The 24,184-nt window shown below is 37.3% G+C and overlaps 1 protein-coding gene and 1 pseudogene across 3 annotated transcripts; both read left to right on the forward strand.

The window, feature by feature from the left end:
• The first annotated feature begins 2,932 nt into the window (after nt 1-2,932).
• On the forward strand, nt 2,933-19,265 carry LOC148648967 (lactase/phlorizin hydrolase-like). Of its 3 annotated transcripts, XM_088604969.1 has the most exons (17): nt 2,935-3,659; nt 4,839-4,918; nt 5,051-5,134; nt 5,818-5,923; nt 6,627-6,711; nt 7,456-8,173; nt 8,499-9,151; nt 9,594-11,150; nt 11,567-11,835; nt 12,064-12,354; nt 12,710-12,908; nt 13,216-13,418; nt 14,357-14,463; nt 15,417-15,548; nt 15,824-16,047; nt 17,774-18,010; nt 18,704-19,265. In XM_088604969.1, the coding sequence occupies exons 7-17, from the start codon at nt 9,067-9,069 to the stop codon at nt 18,934-18,936; spliced, it is 3,537 nt and encodes a 1,178-aa protein (XP_088461095.1). In that variant the 5' UTR covers nt 2,935-3,659; nt 4,839-4,918; nt 5,051-5,134; nt 5,818-5,923; nt 6,627-6,711; nt 7,456-8,173; nt 8,499-9,066; the 3' UTR covers nt 18,937-19,265. The 3 variants fall into 3 exon arrangements, with proteins under 3 accessions (XP_088461096.1, XP_088461095.1, XP_088461097.1); XM_088604970.1 differs by lacking the exon at nt 18,704-19,265 and having other exon boundaries at nt 2,933-3,659; nt 16,917-17,816; XM_088604971.1 differs by lacking the exons at nt 2,935-3,659; nt 4,839-4,918; nt 5,051-5,134; ... (2 more) ...; nt 7,456-8,173; nt 8,499-9,151 and having other exon boundaries at nt 10,630-10,750; nt 10,897-11,150.
• LOC148648968 (lactase/phlorizin hydrolase pseudogene) lies at nt 5,824-8,783 on the forward strand (annotated as a pseudogene).
• Nucleotides 19,266-24,184: the final 4,919 nt, after the last annotated feature.

Consider the following 24,184-nt stretch of genomic DNA (forward strand, 5'->3'; position numbering starts at 1 on the left):
AGTGTTTAAATTATTGAATAATTCATTAATTATTTGATTATTCATTATATGTTAATTTCTACATTTTTTCATTTGAATAGCGTATGCTATTTTAAATACACAAATTAAGAGTCTACTATATTTATTAAAAAGTAAAGGTATTATAAAGCTACATACAGTATATTATTGGTAAATTATGGGAGTTGTAGAAATGATTTCAATTCCCCTTGTGGGGTATAAAAATGCAATACTGTCCAAATATTATTCTAAGATATTATTTAGGCCTGCATTTTATTTCTTTTGCTTTTTCATTCACACATACAACATTCATTTTGATCATCATGTGATGTCTTTGAAAAGAATAATTAATATTTAACTACACTTCTGTTGCATTTTGTATCCAAAAGGGGTTACTGGGGTTACCACCTCTCTTAAGAGTACCACTCTTGCAAATTTTGCAACTCACAACAGACAACCCACTAAAGCTAAGCAGGTCAGGGCCCGTACCCGGATGGGAGACCTCCTGGGAAAAGCTGAGGTTGCTGCTGGAAGAGGTATTAGAGGGGCCACGCAACCTGCGATCTGTGTGGGTCCTAATGCCCCAGTATAGTGACGGGGACACTATACTGTAAAAAAATGTCGTCCTTCGGATGAGACGTAAAACTGAGGTCCTGACTCTCTGTCATCATTACAAATCCCAGGGCGTTTTCCAAAAAGAATAGGGATGTTACCCTGGCATCCTCACCAAATTTCCCATTGGCCTTTATGAATCATGGCCTCCTCATAATCCCCATCTATGAATTGGCTTCATCACTCCGTGTCACGATCGTAAACCCCTCCTCTTAAGGACGCTCCAGCCCTTTCTTGTTTTATTCCTGATCTCCTGCACCTGCCTTCTTGCACCAGTGCTATAAAAGCCAAATGTTCCTGCCATTCTGGGCTCAGCTTTGGAAGATGGACGCCCGGAAGCCCACCTACCCGCAAGTCCAGGAGCGACTCGACAGCACAGGCTCCACAACGGCGTCCTGACCATCTAGGTCCGGGACTGGGAGTGTCTTGTTCCGTTACCCCCCTTTTATTCCCCCAACCCTTCACCGGATCCCGCTCCGTCTTTTAACTCTGTTTGTCTGTGTCAGGATGGATCACCCGGCTTTGGACATTTTCTTTCCCAGGATATTTTTATGGACTCCCTTGGACTTGTTTGCCCTGGACCCCCCCCAAACACCAGCGTACCTTGGAGATGCCCCCTGTTCTTCTTTCAGCCCCTAACCTAGTCTTTTCCCCGTGTTTTCTCACCCCTCTCTGGATTGTGCTGTCTGCATAGGGTCCTGAAAAAAACGCTACGTGACACTCTGTTCTTCTCCCCACTGATAGCTGGTGTGTGGTGAATGTATTGACAAGGTTGCTGGTTCATTTCCAGCGGCCAGCAGAGGAATACCTCTCTGCTGGGCCCCTAAGCAAGGCCCTTAACTCCAGCTGCTCCAGGGGGCCCATATAAATAGCTGACCCCAAGCTTCTCTCCCTCCCTGTCTGTGTGTATCATGGAGAGCAAATTGGGTTACATGAAAAAGACAAATTCTTAATACAAGACTTTGTATTTGGCAGATAAAGCGATCTCTAAGAAGCCAAAGCTTAACCATATTTAGATACAACTCTGTATCACTCTATAGTGAGGTGTCTATAGTGCCCCAAATCAAAATCCACATGAGGGACTAGGGGGCCAATTTCAAAGCATTAGAAATTAGACAGCACGAAGGGTCAAGTACACTCTGTGATGAAAATCTGAATAAGTCATTTGATGATTAGAATTTTTGGAAGCCAAATTTACTTTTCCTCTGTGACCTATTTAATATTATGAGAACTGTGGCATGATTTTATCATTTTAAATAATAAATAAATATTCTCAATATTTAAATATCCTCAGCTATAACACAAAGAGAATTCTCTGATGTATGCAATGCTGCAAATGCAGTCGTCATGGTCAGAATCTAATTTCCTTTTTTTAAGAAGGATGCAGACAGCTGGATCATTTAGATCGGAAAACATTATTGATTAAACATTTCTTAAAATCCCTAAATCTATAAGACAATAAGTTCTCATTCTCATTCATAATAATGTTGACCTGAAGACTAGTCTATACAACAAATCATGTACTGGAGCACTTTTAGTGAATTATCTTGCTCAAGAGTACAAAAATATATTCGCTCAATTTGAAACTACAACAATTCAGTCTGATATCCACAGTGCTAGACCCTGTTTGTGTTTACTGAACTTCTACAGGGATTCTTGCTTTCAAAGTGATCACTACATATCATCTACTTTGTTTTCATAGAAAAAGCCAGATGCTGAACATGCACCAATTTATGTCATTGGAGCTTTTTATCATGCAACCATTAGCACTACACTGGCCAACAATTTTGTTACAAGCTATTTTTTCCACAAGATGAAATCACAAGTTTATACAGTACAAAAAAATTGTTAATTTTTGGAGCCAATCAGTGAGAAACAATAAAACTGTAAAATGTACAGACAAACTAACTGACTTTGTTCCATTCCTTTGGAACTTGGCTCCACCTTTGTTTAAAATGTTCTTTAACAATAGTTAAATTACTAATATTTCTTTATTAACGTGCCTTTGCCCTTGCACGTGGTAATGTATATTTCATGGTTAGGCAATTTGAGAAATTGTTTACTGTGAAAAGATTTCTGCATAGATAAGTCACTCAATCTGAAATGATAGAAAAGTGAATCAAGCATTGACATTTATGATCATGCCTCATACTTTAAGTGCAGATAAAAGTGGCATATCTCTTTTAGGTAATCTGTTTTAGGGCTATAGAACACAGATAACTAGTTATAGCACAGTTGTTGTTTTTTTAATGCTATGACAATGCAATTGTAAAAAAAAAAAGATTGCAGTGTGAGATGGTTTAAAGGTTTCACACAAAACGTAAGTTTATGTGGCAATAATAGCTAAGAGTGTCTTCACACAGCAAAGATGAGGCAAGATGGCCAGATCCTTCTTCTTCTCCTGTTACCATGCACTTGCTTTGGCAGTGGGGTCCAAGACCAAGAAGAATTTATGCTCCTTGGGGGTCCCCTAACTAAAGACTTTGTGAATGCCTTGAACAGAGGAACCCTCAATTTTCAAGCATTGGCTTCAAAGATTCAGGGGGAAGGTGAGGCAGACGTCTTTAATTGTCAATCCCCCCTGCCCCCTTCTGCTCAAGACTATTTCAATTACCTTCGTTCAAGAGGGATAACTCATTTTAAAGTGATCCTTTCCTGGACAAGCCTCCTGCCTGAAGGTGATCCGAAGAATGCTCACCTGGAGACTCTCTCCTGCTACAGGAACTTCCTTGCACAGCTGTCAGAAGCCACTCTCAAGCCTCTCATTGTGCTGCACCATTCAGGTGTGCCTGAGGTCTTGAAGGCAAAGCATGGAGGCTGGGAAAATGAGATATTTGTGAGTCTTTTTGAAGAATATGCCAAATTTGTATTTTCAAGTTTGGGAGGTCTTGCAGAGTCCTGGATAACATTCAGCAAGTTTTATGAGATGATTGAAGAGGGACACCAGAAAGATTCGGTCTCTTCCAGCCTTAAAATGCCTGTATTGGAAAATGCTTTTCTTGCCCACAAAAAAGTGTACAGTCTTTACCACCAATTACTTTCTGCTAAAGGTAAGAATTCATCTGGCTCTAGTGTTAATACAATGACATGAATATTATATCAGAAATATCCTCATTGAGGATGTTTCTAATTCTAAAAAGAAAATATCAGACTACTTTCGAATGATTTCAGATGTGTAAACGAATGTATTTTTCTGTAGTTAAGCTCTTGTCTTACAGTCAAAGCAAAAATAGTTAATACCATTTAAAGGACAGCATTGTATAAAGGCCTGTTGTGTTTTTATCTGAAAGTCTGTAGAACAAAGATCTCCTTACTGTTAAGTATTCTACATTTTTCTATAATTTAATTTAAATCAAAAATAACTACTAAAAATGTATTTCCATTTAATTGGTCTTTAAACAATCATAACTACTATAAAAGTTTGACTTAAAAGGGCAAAGACAATGATGTATCTGTGTTAAATTGTTAATTTTCCAATGAACTGATTCACATTTTCGTGTTCTAACAGTATGTTTTGTTTTACATGAAAAACAGAATATACCATTATTTTTTAGTCACAAGTCACTCCAAAGGGTTCTAGGAGAAACCTTTTGGACTACAATTACAAGTCATATCTGAGATTATTTATCTTTGAGTAAATGCAACTCTGCAGTTTTTATCTTTATTTCATAGCTTACAAAGGTCGAAATTATATAATGGATCTAGTATAATAATGTTTAGCAGGGGAGTTATGGGGAGGCACATATCATTTTCATGTTTTACCTGCTTGAGTACACTACAAGTGTTCAGACATACATTGTATAAAACTGTGAAGAGGCTTCTTATAAAGTGGTTAATTTACTATAACAATCTAAAATCTAAATCTAAAAGGTCAATTATGGCATCAGTCCTGCAGTATTTATACATCATTTACATTTTTTATTTTCATGTTTTTGCCTTTTTCTACAATGCTCAATTAGCATAACAGTATGTTGATAACATGAAATATTAATTCATACGCTTTGAGTGCAACTTGCTAAAAGGTATCTCTGATTTTTTTACTACTGCAAAAATTGATAGTGTTCTGGTACATTCATACTTTCAGAACACTATCGATTTTTGCTAAGATACAATAATATTGTACAATAATATTTTAGGAGTTTAACCCAGTTAACCTATTTCCTAGTATTCTTAAGATAATACTTTTTTATGTTTCTCTAACAACATATGCTCTTTTAATCTTCTTACAGGTGGACAGATCTCCCTTGGAATGAAAGCTAGTGACATTAAGAGAAAAAACATTTTTTATCAAACTGACAACATGTACAAGGTAATGATGAAGCAGGTATTTAATGCATGAAACATGAAAATCTGTATTAAGTCTGATGTCCAGACACATTCATGAAGTGAATGTAACAGAAAGTATTAAAGAAATATTATTAATATTCTTTTTTTCATTTAGGGATTTATAGATTTCCTTGCTGTGCACGTCAACTATGACTGTAAATTGGAAACAAACTTGCAGGAAGAATTTTTAAAGATACAGGTAACAAATACTGGATAACTGTCTCAAATGACTTATTTACCTTCATAAAGTACAAAAACTGAATGAAAGTAAACAGAATGACAAAAATACTACATATGAAGACTGAAATGGGTGGCATAGAGGCTAACATTGCTGTCTTACAGCACTGGGGCCTTGGGTGGTATCTGGGTGGAATTTGTATGGTCTCCCCATGTTTGCATGGATTTCCTGCAGGTGCTTTAGTTTCCTTCCAAAGCCCAAAAAGCATACTGGTACAGTAGGTTAATTGGCTTCTGGAAAAAGTGTGTGTGTGTCTGTGTGTGTCTGTGTGTCTGTGTGTGTCCTGTGATGGACTAGCATCTTGTCCAGGGTGTACCCATTGCACCCATTGCTTGTGTAGGTTGCGAATCCTCTGCCTTCTTGTACTAGTTGAAGAAGTTGGAAAATGGAAAAATGGATCAAGGCTGAAATCAAGAAGAATGCTTTATGCCTTGTGAAGTTTAACAGTACAATAAATTATAGACTTAGAATTATGATAAAACCAATTCAGGTAAAAAAAAACTTAAGATTTCCTTTAGTCATTCACCACTGTCATGAAACAGAGTTCAAAGCCACTAACCCAGTCTTCAGATGCACCGCGATATGTGAAAATAAAGATATACCACCACGAGCAATCGTTTTATTTGAGGCTATTCATCATTCAGGGAGCCATGTTTAATGATGTGCCAGTTTTGATCTACGAGTTGCATGGTGAAGGCTGTAGCTCAGCATATGACCATCAGTTCCAGCCCCTAGCCAGTTTACTGAAAGGTAAGGTGACAAATACCTCCAATCTGTGAAACTGAATTATGATTTTATATTACCTTTAGCCCATTGTTTTTGAGTACAGGTTCTTATTAATCTATTGTCTGTTCCAATTCAATTAATTTAAAAGTTGGGGCCTTATCTGAACCAATTATTTAGTTAATCATACATTTTTTATCATTTTCTGCTTCAAAAAGGACAAAGTTTTCAAGTTACTGGTTTCATGCATGATTCTTTGTATGTGAAATAAAGCTCTGACAGTGCTAGAACTGAAAACAATTCACTATAGTTTTATTAGAAATGTATTAGTTGAATTTGGGGGCTCATTTAAATCATTATAATTACAATAATTAAATAGTTAATTTACGTTTAAATAGATTTACGTATTGTCAGATAAGTCTAACATCAAGTCAAAGGGATACAGTATCTGAAGTGATGGGACTTATTTATGGTATTGACTTGCATTGTGAAGTTGCAAATCTGAATGCTTTATAAGACATTTTATAGTCTTGAAATTGTACTGTAATGGTGAACAAGATTTTAAAATCTAATATTTGCCTTTTAGTGAGTATCAATAGTGTCAAAATCATATTTTGCCTTTCTTAAGAAAACCTCACTTTCACTCTTCCTAAAATAATCTAAACTATACATATATTCTTGATATTGTTCCCTGAAGAATGATACTTTACAGTATATTACAATTTCACAGCCCTGCAACAGAATGAACTGAGGATCATGGGATGTGACATCGTTTATATCTTTGACCAACTGACTGTGGAGAACAACTCACAAGGGTATTTTTTTGTTTCTTTAACAGTTTTTGAGAAACTTGCAGTTATTTTGATTATGTAGTCAAGATGTTTGAATCATATTAATACTGAAAAAAAAAAGAAATTAATGTTGAATGTTGCTTGCCGAGAAAGTCTCACACTCTTGAATTAGATGATGCAGTTAGAAAATGAATGGATGGAATATTGAAAGTCCAACGTTAATATGAGAAGCCCTTTTACAATATTTGCTCCATATTGCAGTTTCCAATACAGTTATGTAGTACATATTATATGAAAAACTCAAAAATAATAGAAGAGTTTTTGTATTGCTACTTTAAACAACAAAACTGATTATGCTAAAGAATGTTAATGCTAACATAAACAATATTATCATAAATAATATAATACTAGCCTAGTTGACATATTTCCTGAGTAAAAATTCAAATTTGTAAACTGAAAATATGTAGGCAGTATCAGTTTGACACTCATTATGCCTCGTGAAACTTTATTTACCAAATTTTCCCCTGCAATTATTAAAAATGGCCAAAACTCTATTACTTAACATGACTAATACTAAAAATATTGTTACTACTATAAAACACTACTATTTTTTTCTTAAAATATAAAAAATGTGTTCATAAATCTGAGCATTACTTTCAATGTACTTTTCATTTTCTAACCTAACTTTAATCATGCTTCGAACTTAAAATACTTATAGTGGATTCTGTTCACAAATATTTTCTTTTCTTTCTTTTACCTTTAATCCAGTCAACTGAGTGAGCTCAAAGCTTCAGAGAAGGCTGCTGCTGAGAGCTCTAAGACTACAGTGAACAACCATTCGCTGTTCTCATCTTATCAGACTGTTTGGGCAAAGTTTGCAGACCAACCAGTGTCTGAAAAAGACCTTTTCCTCAATAGTACCTTTCCAGATGGTTTTCAGTGGGGCACGTCCAGCGAATCATTCAAGGTGGAAGGTGGCTGGGCAGAACACGGAAAGGGAGAGACAATCTGGGATCGGTTTTCCCACGAGGGGAATGTCTTCCAGAACCAGACAGCTGACCTGGCTTGTGACAGCTACAATAAAATCGATTATGATGTTTACCTCTTGAGAGGCCTCCTCAGCAAGACTTACCAGTTCTCCATTTCTTGGGCTAGAATCTTCCCCACTGGCCACAATAGCAGCTTAAATGAGAAAGGTGCTCTTTATTATGACAAACTCATTGACAGTCTTCTGCAGTCCAACATTGAGCTGGTAGCGACTCTCTATCACTGGGACCTGCCTCAGGTCCTGCAGGACCAGGGTGGCTGGCAGAATGAATCCATCATACAAGCATTCAAGGAATATGCAGACTTTTGCTTTTCTAGGTTTGGAGACCGTGTGAAAGTTTGGAACACTTTCAGCAGCCCTTGGGTTGTTAGTTATGCAGGATATGGTACTGGACAACACCCTCCTGGAATCTCAGACCCAATAATTGCTTCCTACCAGGTACATACGGCAACACTTTTGTTTGAAACATAAGAAACAGAAACCAAGTAAAAGCATTCCAATAAAACTAAAGAGCATTGACATTTCAGTCTTAATAAAGGATACAAAGTATCACACCTGCAATATGTGTGACATATTGTAGTCAGCACAAGCAGGGATTACTTTGGCCCTTTCCAGATATGCATCTGTAAGTGTTTTCAGCACATTCAAACTGTTTGAGAGAAGCTTTGGTACTGAAGAAACGGTGTTTGAAAATCGTCTTGTAAATGTAAATATGATAATTAATGCATTTATGTTCATTGCCGTATTCTTCTTTTTTATGAAGGTAACTCACATGATAATCAAAGCCCACGCTGAGGCCTGGCATGTTTATAATAACAAATACCGACCTCTCCAAGGAGGAAAAGTGGGCATTGCCTTAAATTCTAACTGGGCAGAGCCCAAGAATTCTTCCAGCCCTCAGGATGTGGAGGCTGCAGAGCGCTACCTGCAGTTCATGCTGGGCTGGTTCGCTCACCCTCTTTTCGTCAATGGTGATTATCCAGAAATACTGAAAAAACAGATTGAGCAGAAAAAACAGGAATGTCCCCAGAAAGAAAGAGCTGGCTAGGCTTCCACTTTTTACTGAAGCAGAGAAGTTGAAAATTAAAGGAGCAGCTGATTTCTTTGGACTCAACCATTACACATCTCGGCTGATCAGTTCCAGCCCTAAAGTCTGCAACCCAGGACCACATAATGTGGGGGATTTCAAAGAGGATGTTGATCCCTCTTGGCCAAAGACTGCCTCTCCCTGGATTTTCTCAGTCCCATGGGGGATTCGACGGCTCCTAAATTTTATAGCCGCAGAATACACATCTGCCTCTAGAGTTCCCATTTACATAACAGGAAATGGAATGCCAACAGAATACAATGGAGAGGTTCTCAATGATACACAGCGTATTCATTTTCTTAACAGTTACATTAATGAAGCTTTGAAGGGTGAGTGTTTACTGAGTTTTGATATTTTCTCTGTTCATTTCACAATACTTCCTTCCAATTCAGGTTGTCCATCGTCATTTACAGTAGATAACTGTGGCTACGCAGTTTAGCTAAATTCACTGTATTTATTAAATGCATTTAATGTACAAATCACTTTGTTTATAGCTCGTATCACCATAAATTCCCTGTAGATTTAAAGAGTATATGCCAAATGTCTGGAAATCTTAAAAGTACAATAAAAGTGCCTCACATTCAATAATTGTGTAAAGACTTCTCACGAAGGTTAGGACTGACTTTTATGGTGGGTTTAAAAAATATTTTCCACATTCTCTCAGATTAATTTAAATGTATTGAACAGAACATTTTGATTGACTGATTTAAAATGTACTTTATTCTGCATTATGTATGAAAAGCTAACATTAATTTAATTTTATTTAATCAGCGATACAGATAGATGGGGTGGATGTGAGAGGCTTCACTGTGCAGTCACTGATGGATGGTTTTGAAGGCCCAGAAGGTTATAGTCAGAGGTTTGGTTTGCATTATGTAAACTTTGAAGACATTAACAGGCCAAGAACACCAAAAAAATCAGCCTATTTCTATTCACAAATCATTGAAAATAATGGATTTATAAGCAGAAAAGACAAGATATTGCCCCAAAATCTTATTTCTCAACCTAAGGTTACCAAGCTGCCTGGTCTACCTCCATCTGATGTTCCCTCAAAAGCTAAGATTGTCTGGGAGAAGTTTTCTCGCCAATCTAAATTCGAGAGGAAGCTTTTCCACTATGGAACCTTTTCAGAAGGATTTCAGTGGGGTGTGTCAACCTCAGCCTATCAGATCGAAGGTGCATGGAATACTGATGGGAAGGGACCAAGTGTTTGGGACACTTTTACACACAAGCCCAACAGCATCAAGAACAATGACACTGGGGATGTGGCCTGTGATAGCTACAATAAAATAGAGGAAGACCTGTACATGTTAAGGGCTTTGAAGGCTAAGTCTTATAGATTCTCTTTGTCCTGGCCAAGGATTTTTCCTGATGGTAGAATCAGATCACTGAATGAGAAAGGAGTGGAGTATTACAACAGACTCATCAATGGTCTCCTGGCTTACAATATTACTCCAATGGTAACCATCTATCACTGGGACCTTCCTCAAGCCTTGCAGGATATTAAAGGTTGGGAGAATGAGCAGATGATTGAAATATTCAATGAATTTGCTGACTTCTGTTTTGCAACCTTCGGAGACAGAGTCAAGTTCTGGATGACTTTTAACCAGCCCCATACTATTGCATGGGCAGGCTATGCCAAAGGATTGATGCCTCCCAATGTGAAGAGTCCAGGAGATGCCCCTTATAGAGTTGCCCACAATCTCTTAAAAGCTCATGCTATGGCTTATCACACTTATGACAAGAAATACAGAAGTGTCCAAGGTGGTCTGGTCTCCCTAAGCCTTAATGCTGACTGGGTAGAACCCAAGGACGTAAATGTACCCAGAGAAATAGTGGCTGCTGACCGTTACCTCCAGTTCCAGCTTGGTTGGTTTGCACACCCCATTTTTAAAAATGGGGACTACCCAGATGCACTGAAATGGCAGGTAGGTAACAAAAGTGAGTTGCAAGGCCTGCCAGAATCTAGGCTTCCCGCTTTCACAGAGCAAGAGAAGGACTATATCCAGGGAACTGCTGATGTCTTCTGTATTAATTCTTATACCACTAAAATTGTGCATCATGTAACCACCAGGCTAAAGCCCTATTCTTATGATTATGATCGGGATCTTGGTGAAGCAGTAGAAAATGACTGGCCTGGTACTGCTATGAATGAGTTTAAAGCTGTTGCCTGGGGCCTGAGAAGACTTCTGAACTGGATAAAGGACGAATATGGCAACCCAGAAATCTATATCACTGAGAATGGGGTGTCAACTGATTCAAAATCTACTGTGGATGACACAGATAGAATGTTCTTTTATAAAACTTACATTGATGAAGCACTGAAAGGTAAGATTTTTAAGTTGCAGTGCATATGAAGCTTCCAAATGAATATTCCTAATTCAAGGATTAAGTTGAATACCTATTGATATCTTTAGTTTGGTTCTAGGACAACTGGACAATTTATTAAATATTAGACAATTAGTAGTTTGGTTTGTTAGAACGTTGGTCTGGTTTGATCCTACACAGTACAAACAAATTAATTCATATAGCCTCTATGAATTGAATAAACTGGCATGTATTATAAAGTAAATTTCTTGTTAAAAAGTTACTTTAAATTATGTAATTATGTGTTCAGAACAATAGAGTGAGTATAGAGTGGCATGCTTTCAATTCAAGTAGTAAATTAAATATAGATTTAATTCATTGGATATCAGAATGGATGTGAAAACACAAATACAATGTTTGTGCTGTTTATATTACAGCTTACAATTTGGATGGTGTAAGATTAAAAGGATACACAGCCTGGTCTCTGATGGACTCTTTTGAATGGCTGGAGGGCTACAATGTTGGCTTTGGTCTTCACCATGTGGACTTCAAGAACCCGATTCGACCACGAACCCCCAAACGCTCTGCTCATTACTTTTTCCAAATCATAAAAAATAATGGATTCCCTATGCCAGATGATGAAAAGCTCTTGCATGCACAGTTTAGAAAGGATTTTGCTTGGAGTGTTGCAACAGCATCTTATCAGGTAAATTATCTCATTTTAAGCCGTTTCTTCCAACTAAAAAGAAGGAAATAATACTTAAAAATGTGTTTTAATATTGACCTAATTGATGGGAAGTATGTACTTATAAATTCACATAACAGGTATGAAATACTCCACTCCAGTGTTTAGGATAATGATTATTTGATTATATTAAACCATTGGCACGGTTAAACAAGGTTGATTGCACAAACGTTTTTTCCATAATTAAAGATTGAAGGAGGCTGGAGGGCCGATGGAAAAGGAGTGAGCATCTGGGACACCTTTGCACACACTCCATTGAAAGTGGGTAATGATGAGAATGGAGATATTGCTTGTGACAGCTACAACAAAATTGATGAGGATGTGGCTATGCTGAAAAAGCTCGGGGTGACTCACTATCGCTTCTCCATATCCTGGCCAAGGGTTCTACCTGATGGAACCCCAAGGTACATAAATGAAAAGGGACTCAACTATTATCATCGTCTTATTGATACACTTCTTGCTGCTAACATACAACCACAGGTAAGCTGTGAACACATTGTATAAATAAAATAAGCATTTAGATAAACTGACCTTCGTGTTATCTTGTTACATCCAGTGTATGTTTTACAAAATGATGGTGGGTTTTGATTAGGTGACAGAAGTTTCACTATACTTTACGCTATACTATATTATTTTGTTTTAGTGCTAATGGTAAGCCTTTACTAAAACTATTGGGAAGACATAAAGAAATAATACAATTAAAATACTATTAAAGAACTGACCTTTTCTGCTTAAACACTATCCTTCATTATAGTGGATTGATTGTTTTCTGCGATGGAATATTAAACAGTGACTTGATATGGCTTGAATTTGTTGTGCTCTATTGTCTGAATAGGTGACCTTGTACCACTGGGATCTTCCTCAGGCCCTGCAGGATGAGGGGGGTTGGGAAAATGAAACCATTGTACAGAGATTTAAGAGTTATGCTGATGTCATTTTCAGCAGGCTAGGGGAAAAAGTGAAATTCTGGATCACAATCAATGAGCCCTATAATGTGGCAAACATAGGACATGGCTATGGAACAGCTGCACCAGGTATGGGATTCTCCCTTGGCTGGGCAACAGTCTGGTGCTTGATATACTATAAGCAAGAATCTTTTTTAATCTCTTGGTAGTATATGGTGAAAATTGAATGCTCAAAATATAATTTGAAGAAAGGTGGAGAGACGTGTTCTCATCCCATTAATTTAATCATTTGTTCAGGTGGAAACTCAAATCGTAACCATTTGTATGTGTGTTTTCAACTCTCCAAGCCATCCTTCAACAAATATCCCTATGAGACTTAAATTTCATAACTGGTGTAACAGTAAATATTGCTTGATTTTTACCTTTCTGTTTCAAGGAATCAGCTTTAGGCCAGGCACAGCACCTTATGTGGTTGGCCATAACCTTCTTAAAGCTCATGCTGAAGCCTGGCACCTTTACAATGACAAATACAGACAAAAGCAGGGTGGACTAATCTCCATTACCATCAACTCAGACTGGACAGAGCCAAGGAACCCTTACAAACAAGAGGACATTGATGCTGCTAGGCGCGTTCTACAGGTAGTGCACTTGGCAAACTCTCAACTACACCTACAATTAGATGAGGGTTATTTAAGTTGTTTTTTTTTTCAAATCAGATATCATTATAATAAGACTAGCATCATAATGCTGCTTGCTACAATAGATGAATACGATGTTAGTTTATGTTTATTTCTAAACTTTAAATTCGGGTATACCTTTTAGTCTGCACAATATACTACAGTTCTTCATGCCATCTTACAGTTTACGATGTAATACTTTCATCAGAACCCTCCAAAAGCAAATACTGTATTTAGGGTATGCTTGTTACAAAATTCCTGCTGCTAATGACTGAAATCATAGAACAACCTTAAATGATCAATATGACAGCATATTCAGTTGTAATGTTAAATAGTTTGTGGTTAATACTTTCACGTGTTGATGCTATAATGACCTATATAATGCTATAATGAAGTTATTTTGATTCTATTTTGGAGGAGTGTTGTACTTCCGTCTCATCCAGGGTATATTGTGCCTTGTACCCATTGCTGGCTGGGATAGCCTCTGAGTCCCCTGCCACCCTGTACTGGAAATAGTGGTTAGAAAATGGATGGATAAACTGATGGTATACTGCCATCTGGTGTACTATTGAAATAAATAAAAATGTTCTTGTCAGATGCAGCTTTATTAGACTGCAATATTTTTAATTATTACATACTAAAGAAGTTAGACACAGTTGCTCTTAAATTTGAAAACTATTATTTTCACCAATTATAACTGAGCATAAATTGCTATGAAATTATCATGCAAAAGGCAATTCATTACAGCTGAACAAAAACACATTTCATTGTCGTTGTAGAGAATTCTCTGCAGCCCTTGTTATGTATTCAAAAACAGTTTAATTTGTTTTAAAGGAAAAACATTTTATTTACTCATCACCAGTTATTGATGCTGAAGTGTAATGTTTTATTTCACTATAGTTTTATATAGGATGGTTTGCTCACCCTGTGTTTAAAGGAGATTATAATGAATTGATGAAGACAAGAATTCGAGAAAGGAGCTTGGCTGCTGGTCTTTCAAAGTCTCGGTAAGATGTTTAAATTCATTAATTGGATAACCATTGTTTCATTTGGGACCAGCTATTGAAGACAAAGGTTAAATTGGCTTCTGTTGGTTTATAGTCAAATCCACTTTACAGTGCATTTGTTGCAATAAGTTGCCATTTACATTTTGTAAAGCTGTAGGGAAAAAGGGGTACAATAAAACTGGGTATATAAGCGTAATGGCTTGACAGAGCAATATAGTAGGGAATTGAGGTGATAAAAGGACAAAAATATATCAAAGGTAAGAGTAAGTTAGCCCAAACAGAGCTATTGCTTTAATAATAAGTGTTGTTTTTAAGTCTACAGAACATGTCAAACTCTTGTACAGTGACAGGAATCGCAATTATCTGGGTACCTTCTCTAAATTGATAAATAAACTGTCACGCCCTCTGCAGCCAGAGGGTGTTCCTTCTCTGTCCTGTCTCTTGTTTCCGGTGCTTTGCTGTCCTTCCGGTGTTTCTCTCTCTCTGGGGCTATATATTTCTGGGTCTATATATTGCTAAGCCTTTTTCGACCCTGTGAGCGGCGTCTTTTGTTTTTCCCGCAGCTTTTTTCTTTTTCTCTGGGCCCAATAAGGGGGGTGCTGTCACACCCTCTGCAGCCAGAGGGCGCTCCTTCTCTGTCCTGTCTCTTGTTTCCGGTGCTTTGCTGTCCTTTCGGTGTTTCTTTCTCTCTGGGGCTATATATTTCTGGGTCTTTCATTTTCCTTGACTCAGCATTGACGTTCAGATGTCCAGAGACCCGCCTAGCACCAGGTCACCCCACGTCCGCTACGGCATAGGTTTCTATACGGCATTTCCTGAACAGCTGAGCCCGGGCTAACCCCTGTCTTGCCGCTACGCATAGGGTCTTTTATGCTCTCCTGCCATTCCACGGTTCGTCCTTTCCGACATCCGTGACATAAACCTCAAGAGGTGAAGATTTTGTTTCTGTTTAGCCTTCCAGAGTTCACAGAAGAGGAGATAAGGAGAATTAAAGGTACCCATGATTACTTTGGATTTAATCACTATACTACAGTCCTGACATTTAATGTGGATTATAAGAATCTTCAGCATTATGATGCAGACAGGTATGTCTTTTAATGTGGAATAATATAAAATAATAATGGGTAGTAAAAGCAAATGTTTGGGATTGGTTCCAGCAGTCAGACCAATGTATTCTGTTTCTGGACTTTGAGAAGGGGTTATAAATGTCTGGAAGTATATTGTTTCACTGAGCTTTCAATTACTCTTAAAATAAACCACTATAGATGCAATTTAAATACAGACTAATGTAAACGCTTGAATAACCGAGTATACAAAACCACAATTTTTGTTAAATAAGAAATGCTTTGTTTTACCCTAGGGGGGCAGGAACAATTGCCGATCGTGCCTGGCTGGACTCTGGGTCAGCATGGCTAAAGGTCACACCATTTGGGTTTAGAAGAATCTTAAATTTCATTAAGGAGGAATATGGGAACCCCCCTATTTATATCACCGAAAATGGTATCTCTGAGCGTGGCCCTATTAATCTGAATGATGACCACCGAATTCATTACCATGATAACTATATCAATCAGGCTCTGAAAGGTGAAGTACAAGTCTATCCTGTTTCTGTTTTCCCATTTACTGTAACTACAAAGTGGAAATAGTTTTTTTCAGAATTGTATCAAAAAAGAGTTCACCTAGAAATGTGTCATTATTGTTTTTACACATATAACTATTTAGTTTACGTCTTTCTCCACTAGATTCACTAATCTGAAAAACAATGAAATAAAAGTAGAACACAACTAGACTAGAAAGATTTGGTCTCTTCTTTTGAAGATATACAGTCTGCATCAGAAAAGAGAGTTGCCTCAGCCCTTGTGGGCACATCTAGGCTTTCATCTGCTGATAAATGTTGATAAAAGATTACTAATGAGAGAGATCAATTCAGCCAATTTAGATTATTTGATTGACAACTGCAAAATGGTAAACAGATAGCCTATCAAAAGGCAGCATGAAGATTTTCCACCATCTGGTAGATTGCACCATTGCATAGTTCCAAGACCCTGGGTTTTATCCTTTCCTACCTCCTGGGGCTGATCCCTGTATTCACATGGGTTTTCTCAGAGTACTCTCAGCCTTTAAAGACATCTGCTAAATTCTTCATTTAATCAAGAATTGTTCTGTTAGGGGTGGCTGTGATGCCTATATTCAAGTAATGGATTTGTAAAATATCACTACCTGTAGCCAGACAGGTACACAAAACTATTGGTATGTTCACAGAAGACTTCTAGTAGCAGACACTTTGATTTCTTTTATTGTTGCTGATCTTAAGCACTGGTATTTCAGTGCATACTTCCAAGCATATCTGAGATAAATTCTAACATGTTGTTATTTCACCACCTATCTTAATCCAAAGATCCAGCATTATTATGATCTCAACATGGATGATTATATTATTTGTCATGATATAGATTCTTGATCTGGGTCAGACTCCTGTGAAGTGTGTTGGTAAGACCCTATGTGTGACGGTATAATCCGGAAGAGTCGGGAGAAGGACATCAGGGGAAGACACTGCAGGGTTAGGTCGGGTTGAAAGACAGGGGGCGGTGACGGTGGTGATCCGGTGCACGGGGGGAAGAGTGCAGGCACTCAAATCCAGGGAATTCCAAAAGTGGTAGTCAGGGCACAGACAGTAATCCAAGAGCCGGGAGATCCATCCAAGACTCAGACGATTAAAACCAGGGAAAGGGGAACTAGGACCAGGAACACGGAGATAAAAACATGACGGGACTAGATGCTCCAAGCCCCGGGCTCAGAGGTCAGGACATCTGGGGATAAGGCCTATGCCCTCAGGCTTCTCTAGAGCCTGGTGATAGGGGGACCTTCAGATGTCCGTCTTCCATGCTGAGCCCGGAACTGCGGAGACACGGGGCTAAGATAACAAAAAGGGGACGAGACACAGGTGAAAGTACTAAAACTAAAAACAATACAAAAAAGGTGGGAGCGCCCTCTAGAGGAGGGATGACATCCATGACAGATACTGAGTCATCTTTGAGCATGCCTAATCTCAGCTGTTTCCTTTGCTCTCAAATCTTGGCTATCACCATACAGTACATGCACACATTTCCACCTTCTTTAAACAACAATTGATATTAATCCCGATAGCTTTCCTATAGTAAATGGTCTTAAACTGTGATGTTCAATCAAAAAATTCAATGTGGCATCTTCCTGTAATTGGAACTTTTAAATCTACTATATTGGAAATTGTAAAGTATTCAAACAACTCCTTAAGTTTTGCATTTGTACTGATTGCATGTTCTTTACACAGCTTATATTTTGGATGGTGTGGATATTCGAGGATACACAGTCTGGACACTAATGGATAATCTGGAGTGGGCTACAGGCTTTGCAGAGAGGTTTGGTTTATTCTATGTTAACCAGTCTGATCCTAGCTTGCCTCGCATTCCCAAGAAATCTTCCAGACGATATTCCACAATCATACGGTGCAACGGATTCCCAGACCCAACACAAGGTCCTCATGGTTGTCTTCAAATAGAACCAGAAAGTAAGATATTTCATTTATTATTCACATTTTCTCTGCTCTGTGGAGCTCTCCATTGGGCATTTCACTCTTTTAGGTTAACCTAAGTCAAAACAGCTAAGTCACTCTGAAGCTACTCTACCTACTAAGTTTATATTTTAGTGTGGTTTAAATACAGTATATACAAACTCTTCCAAAGCATTGGCCATAAGCAGTGCGAGTGAGTTAGTGGCTCTGAACTGTCATAGGTACTACAATATCAGTCGTACTTATGTATGTGTATAGTAGCCAGAGTGATTCACATCTTCCGGTAACTCTGTAACTGTAGGTACTGTACCTGCATCTTGAAGGAATAGGAAATAAGTATGTGCACCTATTGAGCTCAGCTGACTTCATAATTATTGTGCATCACGTGTTGTTTGTCTGAATCATTTAGGACAGCAGTGGTGCTGGAAGCTGAATGACAAATGGAAATGTTCACATTAAGGTTTATGCTAAATGGAGTGATGGTTGTGGGGCAGTTGTTGTCTGGTTTACTTAGCTTCTTTCACATACTGTATATTTTTGTATTTCAACCTTCAGATTTTACATTTGAAATGTCAATAAACACTCTTTGAAAATGCTCAGGTACACCATTGAAAAGAAGCATTTATATTTTTAGATATAATACTTTTTATTGCATGTGCAATTTATTGTACCTTTGTATTTATTACACAGGTTCTACCACAGCTTCCACTGTCATGAAGCCCACAGACACTCCCAGACCTTCCCCAATACAAATAATTAATTTCCTGGGGATGGAAGTATCATCGTCTGATGCAGAAGTTGCTCTTTACATTCTCTTAGCTTTTTCAGTAGTTGGTGCAATTACAACCTTTTTTGTATCATACCGGTATTTGAAAACAAAATCAAATTTTAAACGTCATGTTGAAAACATTAGTCTGCAATGAATGAAAGAAAAGAATCAATTGGTGCTTTTGTTCCTCCTTCAACAGTTGATACTGAGTCCCCTAATTTTATTGTATGAAGACAATTAGTATTTTTAGTGTTTTTACAAGCAAAAGATCACTGAATTTCCTTTTTATATTTTAATATTATCCATTATCCCAACAAATGATAACATCATTTGTGCATCCATCCATTTATGAGTTTTTAATTAGCCAGGCACTGCTATCAGTGACACAAAAAGAAATTTAGGCAAAATAATACACAATATTGCATTGTATGAATTACTGGTTACACTATAAAACAAAATAAAGTAAATTTAAATGTACCACAAGAGCAACAGTAAATGTGAATTCCATTCTTTTTTAATTTTCAGCTCATTTACAGTTTAATTTATGGTTTATGTTTCTGTAGAATGAATCTTGACTACTGTACATCATTAATGCTATGATTTTGTGACCACAGAGCAGTGCAGGGAAAAATAGATGCACAAATAAATACCATTCCATTTCTCAGTTACTTATTCTTACTGTCAGATATTACTGTACAAGGCCATGCAATAATAAAATTATAGTCGAGTTTATATGAAACAGCTGGGGCATGGCAAATGAAAAATGAAAATGATTAAGACAAAGAGACAGAACAAAAAATAAAATGCGCGTGACTAGTGCACCACCAGTCTATTGTGCCTGATGTTTGCCACACATGCCAAATTTAAGGTACCCTTAATGAATTAATACATGCTGTTCTACTTAATGTCAGTGGAGGATAAAATAGTTTTAATGGAGGAACAATAATGGTCTTTTTATAAACCTTTCTTTGATCAGGTAATAATGAGAGTGAGCTCTCTGTAGCTGTCAGGTCTGCAGTCTTTGGAGATGCTAAAGGGAAGTCTCCTTGCTGGGTTTAATGCACCGATTAAAAGAGCTCATCTCAGCACGGCAGATGTGAAACAAATGGGAAGCGAAATAAAGCTGGGGAACACATCCTGAAAATGAAAGGCTTTACACTGAAGAGAAATTTAGAAATGATCTAATTAGCAAGATGAAAGTCAGCTTTTCATCGTCAGGTGACACTTTAAAATGCATAAAATTAAACACATCAATATATAAATAAAAAATCCGCAACTGGTCTAGGGTGTGATAGTCATTCTCGTAGTGTTGCCCCAGCAGAGAAAATAGACAAAAAGCAAATTCTGATGGTCTCCAAACATAATTGCCAGGACCTTTGCTGCCGAGAGAATTGTTTTGAACCTCTCTGCTGGAGGCCGCAATGGAATTTCCATGACATGAATACTGGATACCCTGGATCATTTTTGTGTGGTATGTTACATTCACATTTTGCAAGAACTGCGAACCACATCTACATAATAACCCTTTCAAAACTCACCTAAAGGTTTCTAGAGAGAGTTGGGAGATTTGGGATAAAAACACCCCAGTCTCTGTTTATTCTTTAAAGTATGTCTTTTGGTCATCAAAGGCTTTGTGCCACACCCACACCTATTTCCATCACATGAGATGGCATCTATATAACTCCTTGAGCTGATGAATTTCAGAATTAGAACACAACACACACCTCAGTTCCTAAGCACATTTGTGCTGCCAGCTTTAACCTGGTACTTGACACTACCATATGGCAGACTAGGTTATAACATCTACTCAAACTTGCTTGGGTAACTTGTTTTCAACCATAGGACATCTTGTTGCCTTATGTTCAGAGACACATTTGTATAGATTTATTTAATGGATAACATGCTTAAGCTCAACAGGAAAGCTGTTTTTACAGTGTCACAATTATTTAATATAAATACCATGTAATCATTATTTAAAGTATAAATTAAATTTATAGAGTAGCAGCTGAGAGAGACACATATGGACATTTTTACATTAATGAGAATTGTACTTTAGCAATACATCAGCAATAAGTTTTATAGGAGTAAAAATGGTATAATAAAACAGAAAGGGAAGCTTGCTTATAGATGAACAGGGCCCTTTAAAATTGAGCTACTAGAGAGAAAGTGAAAAATTGGTAAGTCAAATCTTGGGATGAAATTTCAAGGAGTCTTCCGCGGTTGCGTTTTGAGAGCACATTGGACTCTTTAGTTAATTAAATACCAGACTCATATCAGGCTATGCCATGTTCTATTTGTGACCAGTATTTCCCAACTGTCATCTCTGAATTCATTCAGTACCACAGGAGTTGGGTGTGTCTATGGCAGTCAAGGATTCTTCAGCTTGTCAGGCAGCAGAAACTCTTGTAATGTATTGGATGCATGTGTTTATCAGTCCATAGTGCATCAGCCTTTCATCCAATATTTACCACAGCTGTTTGTACTGTGGGACATCACAGGTTGATGAAAGAGAGGATTTCTATCACATTTATTAAGGGTTGTAGAAGTTTGCTGGTTTGTGTAACAAAATAACAAAACTGAAGGGTTTGATAATGAGAATGAAAGGCAACTGGCAATCGTGAATTAAAATATAATAAGCTAAAATCCACTGCTCATGTCTTTTCTTATTTGTTTCTGTGAAGTCAAGGAAGAACCTTTTTGTGAACCTTTTGTTGTCAGGTTTACCAAAACAATTATTATTGTTGCTCAAACTATACATCAGTTTTTAAAGAGGCCCCAGGATGTAATGGACATTGAGAGTGAAGATGCCTCTCACTCTCTGGTTCTAAAGTACACTGGGGCAACTATCCACAACATAGAACTACAGGCTTTTTGCGTTTGCAGGCAACAGGACAGTTAAGGCTCTTTCTTCCCCAAGATGGCACTGTGACATCATGATAGACTGACAGTTATTGAAAGTAGCTTTGGCTTTGTCTTTTGTTGCAAAGTGCAGAGAAAGAATTAGTTGAAAGAATTAGTCATGCCACAGAAACTCAGAAACTCAGAAACGAGGTGCAAACAGTGGTATTATTTGTCACCATCAATATAATTTACACTCATTTTGTCTTGCAATCCTCAGCTACAATGGAAATAAACCATTTCTTGTTACACATGCTTTTTTGCCAATATGGCTGTGGGTGTACCAGAGAATTGGAATATAATTTTACACATTCCTATTTTTTGTTTCCTTTCTTAAACTGGAATTCAAACCAGTAGTCCAAGCAAAAAGTAAAAATTCCTAAGTGCGACAAAGAGTCAAAACAGTTTACACTGAATCCCAAAATTAACCACTGACACACTAGTTCACTATTTTTGTTGGAGAGTCCGTGGACATAATTTCTGCTTTCATGACGAATGGTTTCTGTCTAAGTCACTGAAATGACCCACTAACAGCAAATAAAAAAATATTATACAATATTATAAATATTACAAATACAAATCTCATATACTGTATTACAAATAACAGTAAATTGTAAACAAAATAAAGAAGTTGTATTTGTGAAAATCCCTTTTTGTAAGGTATACATCACTTTGTCATCTTTATTGCAAATTTTGTTCAGTTTTATATTTTTCTTGTTTACTAATCTACCTGTGTGCTGTTTCACAAATCCATCGCAGAGCACACATACTGTAGACACAAACACGCACACTCACACCATAGCCAATTTTCCCAGAAGCCAATTAACCTACTGGCATGTCTTTGGACTATGTGAGAAAACCAGAGAACATGGAGGAAACCAACATGAACACAGGATGAGCATAAAAACTCTACACTGATAGCACCCCAGGAATTGAACACAGGGCCCCAGCTCTGCGAGACAGCAATGTTAACCCTGTCCCACTGTGGCGCCAGCCAGTCAAGATATATCCTGCATAATAGCTGGTTACACATTTATGCCTTCAAAATATATAAGATAATGCTTGTACTTTAGTATCTTTTTATTTTACTTCTGGATCTGGCCCAGCACGCTTTTGAGAATGGTTTTTCGAAAGCTGGATAATTTACTATCAAAACAGAGTTAATAAGGGGGTAATATGGAAAAAAGAGGAAACTCTCCATCCATGTTTAAAATAGAAGGTTCAGTCTTTATGATGCTGCCTTACTGAATGAAGTGCACCAGGCCAATCTATATTTTGGAATGCAAAAGTCATCCCAGAACCGTGTTTAGGTTTCCTTACATTCATTCGACCACAGAGTGGATAGTGGTGGTTGGTGCAAAGTGTGATACAGTAATGTGTTATATAGCAAAATCACAGAGAAGTCTTTCAGAGGTTTCCTTGTAAAAACTGGATTTGCTGTTGAAAACATTTCGATGCCATGTGTTTCTCCACAAATAGAATCCCTGCTGAGTTTCACCACTCATACTGATGAAAGAGAGAGCATTTTTGAAAGCAGCCTTAAACCCTCTTCTTCCTATGGGGCTACAGTACTGAACGGGTCTGCTGATACTTTATTCCCTTTCAATTTAAATAACTCTGCAAGACCTCAGAACACTAATATGGTAAAAGCTTATTTAGAGAAAGTATTGAAAATGTCAATAAAACCTCTGTGGGTAAATTTTCCATGCCCAGTATTGTCTTCCTATCCCACATTAAAGATGACATTTAAAAATAATAAAGTTTGATTTTGCCAACATCTCTATGGGCAAACAACAAAACATTTCATTCGCTTGATTTTCAATGCATAGCCCATGAGAACATCCAACAAGTACATAAATCTTTTATCCCTTTTGATGCCTGTTCCTCTTGCAGTAGAAACTGTCCCCGCAAAGGGTATATTTTGCTTTTCCAGGGAAAAAAAATATGAAAGCAAATAAGAAAAACATCTGAAAGCATAAATCTTCGGACATTCAGAAGAACTACATAGAAACCTTTATAGGGATGACAATTCAGAATTCTTTTTAACATCTTTGTGGTTGATGATAAAAACAAGTTCACAATCCATTATTACACAAATAATTAGCATAGAATACTAAAATCTGTAAAGTGAGATCCTTACAAAATCACATGGAGCCTTATAATAAAGCAGGCAACAAGTGAGAGACAATAAAGCATGAGAGAAAAGAAGTTAAAAGAACTGTGAAATAAAGAAAAACATTTCAAAGGTCCTTGCACGTTCACACATTTAAATTCGTCCAATTAGATTTTTTGTTAAAAAAGGATCGTTTACAGGCTGTTTGTACTCTAAATCTTCTCTTAAAAATGGGTAACCGATACGATGGACTTTTCTTTATGCGCAGCTCTAATATTAGAAAATCTGAATCAGATATCTTCGATTGTGACATCCAATTCTCTGCAGATGACTTTTGTAATCCTTTATGGTGAGGTCATGACCCCAAATTCTACTCTAGGTCTGAGTAAGT

The sequence above is a fragment of the Lepisosteus platostomus genome, chromosome 14, assembly GCF_059453375.1.
Source record: "Lepisosteus platostomus isolate fLepPlt1 chromosome 14, fLepPlt1.hap1, whole genome shotgun sequence".
Lineage (NCBI taxonomy): Eukaryota > Metazoa > Chordata > Actinopteri > Semionotiformes > Lepisosteidae > Lepisosteus > Lepisosteus platostomus.